The sequence below is a fragment of the Rhinopithecus bieti genome, unplaced genomic scaffold, assembly GCF_001698545.2.
Source record: "Rhinopithecus bieti isolate Rb0 unplaced genomic scaffold, ASM169854v2 scaffold_23748, whole genome shotgun sequence".
In the NCBI taxonomy this organism is placed as follows: Eukaryota; Metazoa; Chordata; class Mammalia; order Primates; family Cercopithecidae; genus Rhinopithecus; species Rhinopithecus bieti.
Genome location: NW_016811596.1, coordinates 3544404 through 3556149, shown reverse-complemented (window position 1 = coordinate 3556149; position 11746 = coordinate 3544404). Strand labels below are relative to the sequence as shown.

The following is an 11746-nucleotide window of genomic DNA, read 5'->3' as shown; positions in this document are numbered from 1 at the left end:
CATATATATACTCCATATATATGTATACACACACACACACATATATATATAACAAAATACTGCTCAACCATAAAAAGAAATGAAATAATGGCATTGGCAGCAACTTGGATGGAATTAAAGACCATTATTCTAAGTGAAGTAACTCACGAATGGAAAACCAAACATCGTATATTCTCACTCATAAGTGGGTGCTAAGCTATGAGGATGCAAAGGCATAAGAATAATACAATGGACTTTGGGGAGTCAGGGGAAAGTATGGGAGATGGGTGAGGGATAAGACTACACATTGGGTACAGTGTACACTGCTTGCATGATGGGTGCACCAAAATATCAGAAATTATCACTAAAGAACTTATTCATGTAACCAAACACCATCTGTTCCCCCAAAACCTATTGAAACAGAAAAATTGAGTATGATGTTAGTTGTAGGCTTTATATATATGACTTTTATCGTGTAGAGATACTTTCCTTCTGTTGATACTTTCCTTCTCTTGTTTGCTGAGTGTTTCTATTAGTAAAGGATGTTGGATTTTGTCAAATGGGTTTTATGCACCAGTTGAGGTAATCATGTGGTTTTTGTTCTTAATTCTCTTAATGTGGTTTATTACGTTGACTTTCATGTGTTGAACAATTTTCACATTCCAGAAATAAATCCCAGCTGGTCATTGTGTTTAACCCTTTTAGTATATTATTGGAGTGGTTTGTAGTATTCTGCTGAGAGTTTTTATATCAATCTTCATCAGGCATATTAGCCTGTTGTTTTATCATAGTATCTTTTTCTAGTTTTGATACCAGGAAAATGCTGACCTCATCAAATGAGTTCAGAAAGATTTCCTCCTCTTCGATTTTTTGATATCATTTCAGGAGGATTAGTGTTAATTCTTCTTTAAATGTACGGTAGTCACTAGTGAAGTCTTCCGATTCTTGGCTTTTTTTGTTGGGAGGTTTTGATTACAGATTAATTTCCCTACTAGTTATTGATCTATTCAGATTTTTATTTCTTCATCCATCAGTCTTGGCAGGTGGTATGTTTCTAGAATTCTATGAATTTCTTCTGTTACCTAATTTGTTGGCATATAATTGTTCACAGTAGTCTCTTACAATCCTTTTATTTCTGCAGATATTTTGTAATATCTTCCATTTCACATCTCATTTTAGTCATTTGAATCTTCTTTCCGTTTTCTTACTTACTGTAGATAAGCATTTATCAATGTCTCCTAATCATACCTTAGCTCCCACTTATTGTGGTGGTGTCTATTTCTCCCTTTACTTCTGTAATGTTTGTCTTATATATTTAGGTGCTCTGATATTGGGTGCATATATATTTATAATTGCCATATCTTCTTTCTTTCTCTCTTGGGGCAGCTTTTGAGTTAAATTTTATCTGTCTGATATAAATATGGTGACCCGTGCTCTCTCTTTGTTAACATTAGCATGGAATATGTTTTCCTTTCTTTTCACTTTTGGCCTGTGAGTGCTTTTGAGCTAACGTAAGTCTTTTGTATACATATAGTTGGATCTTGTTTTTTATTAGTCATTGCACCAATCTAGGTCTTGGGAAGTTTAATCCATTTACATTTAAAGCAATTCTTTATAGAGAAGGAGTTAATATTGCTGTTTTGCTCAGTATTTCTGTATATCTTGTGTATTTTGTCCTTTTGTTCCTCTCTTGCTGCTATCTCTTGTGTTTCATTGATTTTCTGGAGTGGTATGTTTTGATTCCTTTCTCATTTCCTTTTGTGTATCTTCTATAAGTATTTGTTTGTTGTTATCTTTATGGGGATTACATAAAACATACTAAAGATATTAAAATTATAACCATTTTAAGATGAAAACAACTTAACTTCAATTGTATACAAAAAGCCCTCTATTCCTTCAGATATTCCCCCATCCCCATTTATGTTACTGGTGTCGCAAATTACTTATTTTTACATCATTCATTTATCATAGATTTTATAGCTATTTTAATACATTTTTAAAGAAATGTATTAAAAGAATGTAAGAAAGAATCAGTGAATTTGAGGACAAGTCAATTGAATTCTGTATGAGAATTAAAAGTGATTTATGCACTAACATTACAATATTACAGTATTCTGTATTTATGTATATATCTACTTTTACCAGAAATCTTGCATATGCTTTCATGATTCTATCTACCAGTCTTTCACTTCAACTTAAAGGATTCCCTTTAGTATTTGTTTTAGGGTGAATCTAGTGGCAATGAATTCTCTCAGCTTTTGTTTATCTGGGAAATTCTTAATTTCTTCACTTTTTAAAAAATTTGTTTTTTGAAACAGAGTCTCCTTCTGTCACCCAGGCTGGAGTGTAGTGGTGTCATCTTGGCTCACTGCAACCTCTGCCTCCCAGGCTGGAGAGATTCTTGTGCCTCAGCCTCCTGAGTAGCTGAGATTACAGGCATGTGCCACCACACCCGGCTAATTTTTTCATTTTTAGTAGAGATGAGGTTTTACCATATTGGCCAGGCTGGTCTTCAACCCCCGGCCTCAAGTGATTCACCTGCCTCAGCTTCTTAAAGTGCTGGGATTACAGATGTGAGTCACGGCACCCAGCCTCTTCTTCACTTTTGAATGATAGCTTTCCCAGATACAATTTTCTTAGTTGGCTGTTTTTATTTTTTTTAGTATTTTGAATGTATCATAACAATCCCTTCTGTCCTGTAAGGTTTCACTGAGAAATCTGCTGACAGTTATGGGAGCTTGGTTGTATATGAGAGCACTTTTCTCTTGCTGCTTTTAACATTCTTTCTCTGTGGCTTTTGACAGTTTGATTAAATACAGTTAGTATGAGTCTCTTTGGATTTGTTCTAGTTGTAATTGAGCTTCTTGAACTTGTATGTCCATTTCTCTCATGAAATTTGGGAAGATTTTGGTGATGATTTCTTCAGATAGATTTTCTTCCCCCTTTTTTCTTTGTTCTCCTCCTATGACTCCCACAATGCCTATATTGGTCCACTTCATGGTTTCCACATGAAACCATGTGGAAAGCCCTCTCCACTTTTCTTCATTCGTTTTCTTTTGCTCCTATGACCTGAAAATTTCAAAAGACTTGTCCTCAAGTTCACCGATTGTTTCTTCTGCTTGATCAAATCTTCTGCTGAACCTCTCTAGTGAATTTTTCAGTTCGTTTATTGGATTCTTCAGTTCCAGTTTATATTTTTTTTAAAATTCAATAGATCCTATCTGTTGATATTCTCATTTTGTTTGTGCATCATTTTCCACATTTTGTTTAGCACTGTATCTGTGTTGTCTTTTAACTCATTGAGATTTTTTTTTTTTTTTTGAGATGGAGTCTCGCTCTGTCGCCCAGGCTGGAGTGCAGCGGGCCGGATCTCAGCTCACTGCAAGCTCCGCCTCCCGGGTTTACGCCATTCTCCTGCCTCAGCCTCCCGAGTAGCTGGGACTACAGGCACCCGCTACCTCGCCCAGCTAGTTTTTTGTATTCTTTTAGTAGAGACGAGGTTTCACCGTGTTAGCCAGGATGGTCTCGATCTCCTGACCTCGTGATCCACCCGTCTCGGCCTCCCAAAGTGCTGGGATTACAGGCTTGAGCCACCGCGCCTGGCCACTCATTGAGATTTTTAAGATCGTAACTTTGAAGTTTTTGTCATGTTATTTACAAATCTTTTTTCTTTAGGTACAGTGTCTGGAGATTTATTTTGTTCCTTTAATTTAGCCTTGTTTTTTTGTTTAATTGTATGTCTTGAGATCTTTTGTTTACATTTGGGCATTAAAAAAACACCTATTCTATTGTTCATTGTCTGGCTTCATACAGACCTTCACCAATTAGCTGGGCATAGATTCTAGGAGTCTCTCAAACTTTTTCTGGTGATGCATCTTCTCTGGACCTGTGTGTGTACTTTTCCAGATAAAGTAATTTACACAGGTTTCATTTTTAGGAGCTCGTATTCTCTTGCTTTACCTGGTGTCTATATGCAGTACCAGTCTCTCTAGAGCAGTAATAAGCTGCCATGCTTGCTTCTGTTCTCAGCAGCCACCAAGTCTCCCAGATATGTTGTTTCCCATTAGTAGTCTGAATTAGGTGTGACAGAAACCAGTCCCTAAGGCAGTCCCCTGGAAAGCCAGAAAGTTGATGCAGGTTTCACTCTTCTCTTTCCCTTCCAAGAGAGATGCTTAGAGATGGGAGTTTTTTCTCTATTGCTTTGTGTGCCAGTATGAGGAAGGACTATGGCAAGTAAATGCAACAAACTTTCTTACCTGCTTCAATGCCAGTTTTCTCAGCTTTGGTCTTACCAGTGGGGCTGCAATCTTTTAACTATTTTTCTGAAGTTCACACAGGCAATTTGATTCATATATTGTTGAGTCAGTGTCTTCATGGGGGAACTAGGGCATGGGGCTTTCTATTCTGCCATCTTAGTGATATCAGTGGAGCATGTACTTTAAAAAAAACTTCAACTTCTATCTTAGATTTAGGAAGTACATGTTCGTGTTTGTTATATGAGTATATTGCACAATGCTGAGATTTGGGGTACAATTGATCCTCTTACCCAGGTACTAAGCGTAGTATCCAATAGTTAGTATTTCAACCATTGCCCCACTCCATTCCTCCTCCCTTCCTCCTCTACTAGTCCCCAGTGTCTATTTTTGCTATGTTTATATCCATGAGTACTCAATGTTTAGCTCCTACTTCTTATAAGTGAGAACATGTGGTATTTGGTTTTCTGTTCCTGTGTTAATTCACTTAGGATAATGGCCTCCAGCTGCATTGATGTTGCTGCAGAGGGCGTGATTTAAATCATTTTAATGACTATATAGTATTCCATGGTGTATATGTATTATATTTTCTTTATCCAGTTCACCATTGATGGGCACCTAGGTTGATTCCATGTTTTTACTATTGGAAATACTATTGCAATGAACAGATGAGTACATACATTTTTTGGTGAGATGATTTATTTTCTGCTCGATATATACCCAGTAATGGGATTTCTGGGTTGAATGGTACTTCTGTTTTATGTTTTTTGAGAAATCTTCAAATTGCTTTCCATGGAGGCTGAACTAATTTACATTCCCACCAGCACTGTATGTAAGTGTTCCCTTTTCTGCACAGCCTCTCCAGCATCTGTTGTTTTTGACTTTTAAGTAATAGCCATTCTGACTGCTGTGAAATGGTATCTCGTTGTGCTTTTTGTTTGCATTTCTCTCATTATTAGAGATGTGCATTTTTCCAGATGTTTGTTGGCTGCTTATATGTCTTCTTTTGAGAAGTGTCTGTTTATGTCTTTTGCCCATTTTTTAATGGTATTGTTTGTTTCTTGTTTGTTCAATTATTTAAGTTCTTCATAGATTCTGGATATTAGACCTTTGTTGGATGTGTAATTTGTGAATATTTCTCATATTTTGTGGGTTGTCTGTTTGCTCCATTGATAGTTTCTTTTGCTAAGAAGCAGTTTAGTTTAATTAGGTCCCACTTGAGAATTTTTGTTTTCATTGCAATTGCTTTTGAGGACTTAGTCACAAATTCTTTCCCAAGGCTGATGTCCAGGATGGTGGTTCCTAGGGTTTGTTCTAGGATTCTTATATTTGAGGTCATATACTTTAACTTTTAATCCATTTTGAGTTAATGTTTGTCTATGGTGAAAGGTAGGGGTTCAGATTTATTCTTCTGCATATGATTACCCAGCTATCCAGCACCATTTATTGAATGGGGAGTCCTTTCTCTATTGCTTTCTATTGTCAACTTTGTCAAAGACCAGACGGCTTCAGGTGTTCGGCTTGATTTCTAGGTTCTCTATTTTGTCCCATTGGTCTATGTGTCTATATTTGTAGCAGTACTCTAATGTTTTGGTTACTGTAGCCTTATAGTATAGTTTGAAGTTGGGTAATGTGATGTGTCTGGCTTTATTCTTTGGAGCAGGTATTTTTAAAAATACAAATTAGTGCCAGGAAAACTTTCCTAACATTTTTGACTGAGAAGCACTACTCCCCACCCTGGAATATTAGGTTATGTCAGGAAGCCTCAGAGCAATACACAACAAATACTCATTAAGCCTTCAGGTTCAATTCAAAATTAATTTCCATTTGCCTTGATAAAATTACTTATAGGAAAACAATCTGGACATAGCTAAAGGTATTTTAGAGGCTCAATTGAAGAGATGAGAAGAATTATTTTTTATGAAATAAATAAATCAACTATAGTTAAAACCTAGTGAGCTCTCTATTATGTTTAACTTTTCCAAGTAATTTGCTACTCACTTTCTTTTTTTTTAAATTATTCTTTAAATTCTAGGGTACATGTGCACAACATGCAGGTTTGTTACATAGGTATACACGTGCCATGTTGGTTTGCTGCACCCATTAACTCGCCATCTATATTAGGTATTTCTCCTAATGCTATCCCTCCCCCAGCCCCCAACCCCACAACAGGCCTCAGTGTGTGATATTCCCCAACCTGTGTCCAAGTGTTCTCATTGTTCAATTCCCACCTATGAGTGAGAACATGTGCTGTTTGATTTTCTGCCCTTGTGATAGTTTGCTGAGAATGATGGTTAGTCATTTGCTGCTTTCCAGGGAAGAAGTACTCAGGGGAGTAGAGAAACAAATTTGTATTTTAAGAACCCCAATGCAATTTCACTGAAAAACAATAGGAAATTAATATGGAACACATCTTAGCAGTCAATGTGCTCCAGAAAAATTTTCTCTCTCTCTATATATATACACACATATGTATATATGAAGAGATTTTTATGAAAAAATTGGCTCACATGATTATGTAGGCTAAGAAGTCCTGCAGTCTGCCATCTGGAAGTAGGAGACCCAGAAAAGTCGGTGGTATAGGTCCAGTTTGAGTTCAAAGGCCTGAAATCCAGGGGAACCAATGGTGTAAATCTAGTCCAAGGGTAGTAAAAGATCGATGTCTCAGGTCAAGCAGCAGGCAGCCAGGAAGAAATTTAAAAATGGATGAATTTCTCCTTCCTCTGCCTTTTTTTTCTATTCAGGCCCTCAACAGATTGGCTGATGCATACCCACACTGGGGTGGGAGCAATCTACTACTGAGCTTACCAATTCAAATGCTAGTCTCATCTGAAAACACCCTTACTCTCATCTGGTCACCCCTTGGCCCAGTCAGGTTGATACATAGAATCAGCCATTACACCATCTGAACATATAAAATAAAAAAAAGATTGAAAACACAAAAATAAATTTATGTACATTTAAAGACAATTCTGTTCCTTGGTAAAGAAAAGAATGAAATTCTGAGACAGGAATTCCTGTATTAGGACAGTTTCTTCCCTGTAATGATGTTGGTACTTTTGGCCTGTACTCCTGGTCAGTAGACCATCGTGTGACTGCTCCTTGCACCTTGTGTTTTCTTCTATAGAATAGCTCTGAAGGCTATAAGGAAACTTTACTTTGTTCAATCTGGAAATACCAAAGTCTTTGACTCCTTTTTTTTTCCTTCATGCAGAATTTCATTGTCCAGCAGCTGAATAAGTCATTTTCTTATTTTCTGGGGCTTTCAGACCCACAAGGTAATAATAATTGGCAATGGATTGATAAGACACCTTTCAAGAAAAATGTCAGGTGAGTGCAGATCTGGGGCCTTGTTTACATAGAAAATCTAGGGAAATTTTGTTAGGAGTGACTAATAATGTTAATATTGATAATTATGATAATAGGATCCAACAATTATTAAGCATTACTAAGGATATGCATGATGTCACTTAAACTTCATGAAAACATCTCTTTTTCTGCACTAATTTTACAGATGAAAAATTAAATAACTTGCCCCAAATCAATAAACTAATAAGATGAGAAACTGGATGTCAACTCCTTGTGTATCTGACTCAAGAGGTGGTGATCTAAACTATTATATTTTGCTGTTTCTAAACACCAGTAGACACTTAAACTGATCTCTAATTAATAAAACTTAAAATATCTAGGTCAGAACTATGTACAATTTTAGTAGAAAAATTACATAATAATACTATTTACTTGTGGCTTTAAAAAAGAATTCAGTTATACATTATCCTATTTGATTCTTTCACAATCTCGTGGGTTAGTTAGGGACCTTATTATAATTCCTATTTTAAAGATGAGGAATCTAATACTTGAGGAGATTGAATTACTTGCCCAAGATAAAATGAGTGAGTATCAAAACAGGTCTTGTAATTCCAGAAGTTATGTCCAACCTCCCACTCTTTACCCAGAATGTATTCCCTGGAGGCAGGGTAACTTTTACATCCAGACTCAGGCATCCTAACATTCACTTAAGGCAGATCCATGAGAATAAAGAAGCTTAGGAAGATGATAAGAATACACAGATGTAAGGAGATAGCCTCTTTATTTCATGTCAGTAAGAAAGAAATTATTTAATAACCCCAGCCAGGATAAAGGCTCTGTAAAGAGGAAGATGATTGCAGCAGAAAGATCTAAGAATAAACCATCTCATAAAATTTTGCCAGGAGAATGCTAAAGGAACAAGTGTAAAAGTATGTGTCCATACTTAAGGATGTGAGGAGGGCAGTATGAGAAGGAGGAACAATCTTTGGAACGTTCTCTCTTCCTAAGTCCCACTCTGTTCACTCCAAACGTTTATACTTTCTAATCATTCACCATGCATTCATTGAAGATGTCTACCTACCTTTTTTTTTTTTTCATTTAGATTTTGGCATCCAAATGAGCCCAATCATTCAGCAGAGAAATGTGCTTCAATAGTCTTCTGGAAACCTACAGGATGGGGCTGGAATGATGTTATCTGTGAAACTAGCAGGAATTCAATATGTGAGATGAATAAGATTTACCTATGAGTAGAACTTTTTTCGGTGATGTCTTTAAAATTGAAACCTATTCTGATATGATAATTTCTTTCTGTAATTTACGCATAACCCTTATGTTATAGAGGTTCATAGAAATGGAAAGATACCTGTTTCCCTTTAATCAATCTTCTAGTTTCCTCCTTCCCACTAATGATAGAATGCACCCTTCTTCTCTTTGTTCCATTCTTTCACTTGTTATTCATTTTTTTCTTTCTTCACACTTCATTACACAAACATTTATTGTTTCAGAGACTGTTCTATTTTGTTTGTTGAAAGATTTATAAGAAAGCATCTTTTGCAAAGTATGACTTTTCTTCCTCAATATACCATAAAGAAATCTTTTTGGTCAAGATGGTAGTTGGAAGTACAATCATCTGAAGGCCTGACAAGAGTTGAAAGACCTGTTTTCAGATGATTCACTCTCATGGCTGGCAACTTGGTGTTGGCTATTGCTAGGAGGCCTCAGTTTCTGACCATGTGGAACTATCCACAGGGCTAACTGAATCTCCTTACAATATGGTGGCCAGCTGCTATTGGAACAAGTGATCCAAAAGAACAAGTAAAAGTAGTAATGTCTTTAATGAACTACACTCAGCAGTTATGCACCATAACTTCTGCTCTACCCCATTGGTCACAAAAAACAGATCTGATATAATAAGGAAGGGGAATACCCAAAGGCATGAATAACAGAATGTGATAATCACCAAAAGCCATCTTGGAGGCTATCACAGCAAAATTTATTTTAAAAGATACGAAAAAAAAGTGTAGTGAAAAATAAATTAATTTAAAAAATCTCCTACACTAAAATTATGGACTTCTGTTCATTAAAACATCATAAAGAAAATTAAAATAAAAATGACTGGAGGAAGATATTTTAAACACTTATAACTGATACAGTATTAATGCCAAGCATATATGAATATCTATCACAAATTAATTAGATCACAAAAAAATGAGCAAAATATTTGAACAAGCACTTGATGAGGAAATGCATACAAAAAGCATGCTTTTATAGAGATGCTCAGCTTCATTCACAAAGTAATAACTGTAGGTCAAGAAAATAAGACATCATTTTATTCCAATTTTAATGATGAAATTAAAAAACATAATTCCAAAAGTGGGAGGAAATATAGATCAATAAGATCCCATATACATTATTGATTTGTGTTTAACTTTGTAGAACTGCTTTGGAAAGTACATAAATATACATTTTCCTTACATAAATTCTACTCAAAAAATGCTGTATTGAGAGATATTCAAGGTCTATGACATTTGGGTATTAAAATGAAGAGGTGTTCTAAAATTCTAGTTTTTGTATTGGGCAGTGAAGTTAACATAAATATCAAACAAAACAAAACAAAATGAAACAAGAGTGTAAAGAGGATAGCATAGGATGAATCTAAAATTATGATCAGGTCGGGCATGGTGGCTCATGCTCATAATCCTAGCACTTTGGGAGGCCAAAGGGGGCAGATCACCTGAGGTCAGGAGTTTGGGACCAGCCTGGCCAACATGGCAAAACTCTGTCTCTACTAAAAATACAAAAATTAGCCAGGCATGGTGGTGCGTGCCTGTAATCCCAGCTACTTGGGAGGCTGAGGCAGGAGAATTACTTGAACTGGGAGGCAGAGATTGCAGTGAGCCGAGACTGTGCCATTGCACTTTAGCCTGGGAGACAAGAGCAAAACTCCATCTAAAAAAAAATTGTGATTAATATGCTATTGTGCAAAGTGCAAATTTGAAAAATTATTGGAATATAAAATCCACTGGAGGCTAGATTAATGGAAGTTTGGGGTTCTTGACTGATACCTTTGTGTTCAAGATCACACTGAAATTGTTGTGCTCCTGGGATCCAGAAAGTGTTGTCTTTGTCTTCATGCCAGCATCACTATAATGAAGCTGGTGACTAGACACTGGGTACTCCATCTAACCATAACAAGGACATCTGGAAAATCACAGTCTGTGATCTTGTTCATCAGCGGAAACACCAGCAAGAAATTAGCTGCTGCTTTGTTTTTACTTCCCACACCTCATGCTATTGAATTTAATAGGTTCCACATTTACATCAATAACATAATTGGAAGAAAGTCTAAAAAATGTTGTTCATAGCTTTCCAGACTTTGAAGCACTGGCAGGCACAACAAAGGAGGTGGGAATGGGTGTGAGTGCTGATTGGCTACATCCGGTATGGTTGTGCTACAGCATTCTTTAAATACATTGTTATATTTGGCCTTAACATCACCATCCTTAAGTGAGATGGCCCATATTTTTCCTTTTGGTGCTATCCTAGTTTGGAATCAGTTTATGCTAGCTTCATAGAATGAGTTAGAGTGCTTTTCATCTTCTGTTCTCTGAATAATTTGGTTAAATTTGTCTGTAATGTAAGTGTATATTTCTTAGAAGTAGTTAAATTTATCTGTAAAATTCTCTGGACTTGCTCCCTATTTAAGACTACTTCTTTGACCATATTTTTCTTTTCTTCTATGATTTTGAGACTTAGGATTTCTAACTCTTGTTAGTTAATATAGTATTTTTTAGACAATCATATATTTCATATTAATTTTTAATTTGTTGATTTAATCTGTGAATAGTGTATGTATATAATTTTAGTCTACCCTTGCATCTGAAGAATGTGTAGCATTTTATTTTAATTAATTTTGCATGTATCTTTCTTCTTTTAACTTGATCAAGCTTGTCAAAGTTATATTAAATGTGCTTTATAAAAGAGACTCAGCTTTTCTGATTATATGTACTTTTTTCTAATTAATTAATGGCTGTTTTTGTTATTAATTGATTCTTCTGTCTTTGGATTTATTTTAATTTTGTTTATCTAGCTTCTTAAACTAAATTAATGTAAAGGAATTCATTGATCTTCAGTCTTTTTTCACAAATAAAATATTAGAGGCTACATTTTTTTTTTTTTTTTTTTTTTTTTTTTTTTTTTTTTTT

The 11746-nt window shown here is 35.6% G+C and overlaps 1 protein-coding gene across 2 annotated transcripts in view; it reads left to right on the top strand.

The window, feature by feature from the left end:
- Positions 1-10280, top strand: part of CLEC6A (C-type lectin domain containing 6A) — a 23061-nt gene extending 12781 nt beyond the window's left edge. For both annotated transcript variants that reach the window (XM_017894250.1, XM_017894251.1), the window contains 2 exons: positions 7447-7562; positions 8644-10280. In XM_017894250.1, the coding sequence (XP_017749739.1) occupies positions 7447-7562; positions 8644-8788 (261 nt within the window). In that variant the 3' untranslated portion in view covers positions 8789-10280. The remainder of the gene's footprint in view (positions 1-7446; positions 7563-8643) is intronic.
- The last annotated feature ends 1466 nt before the right edge of the window (positions 10281-11746 follow it).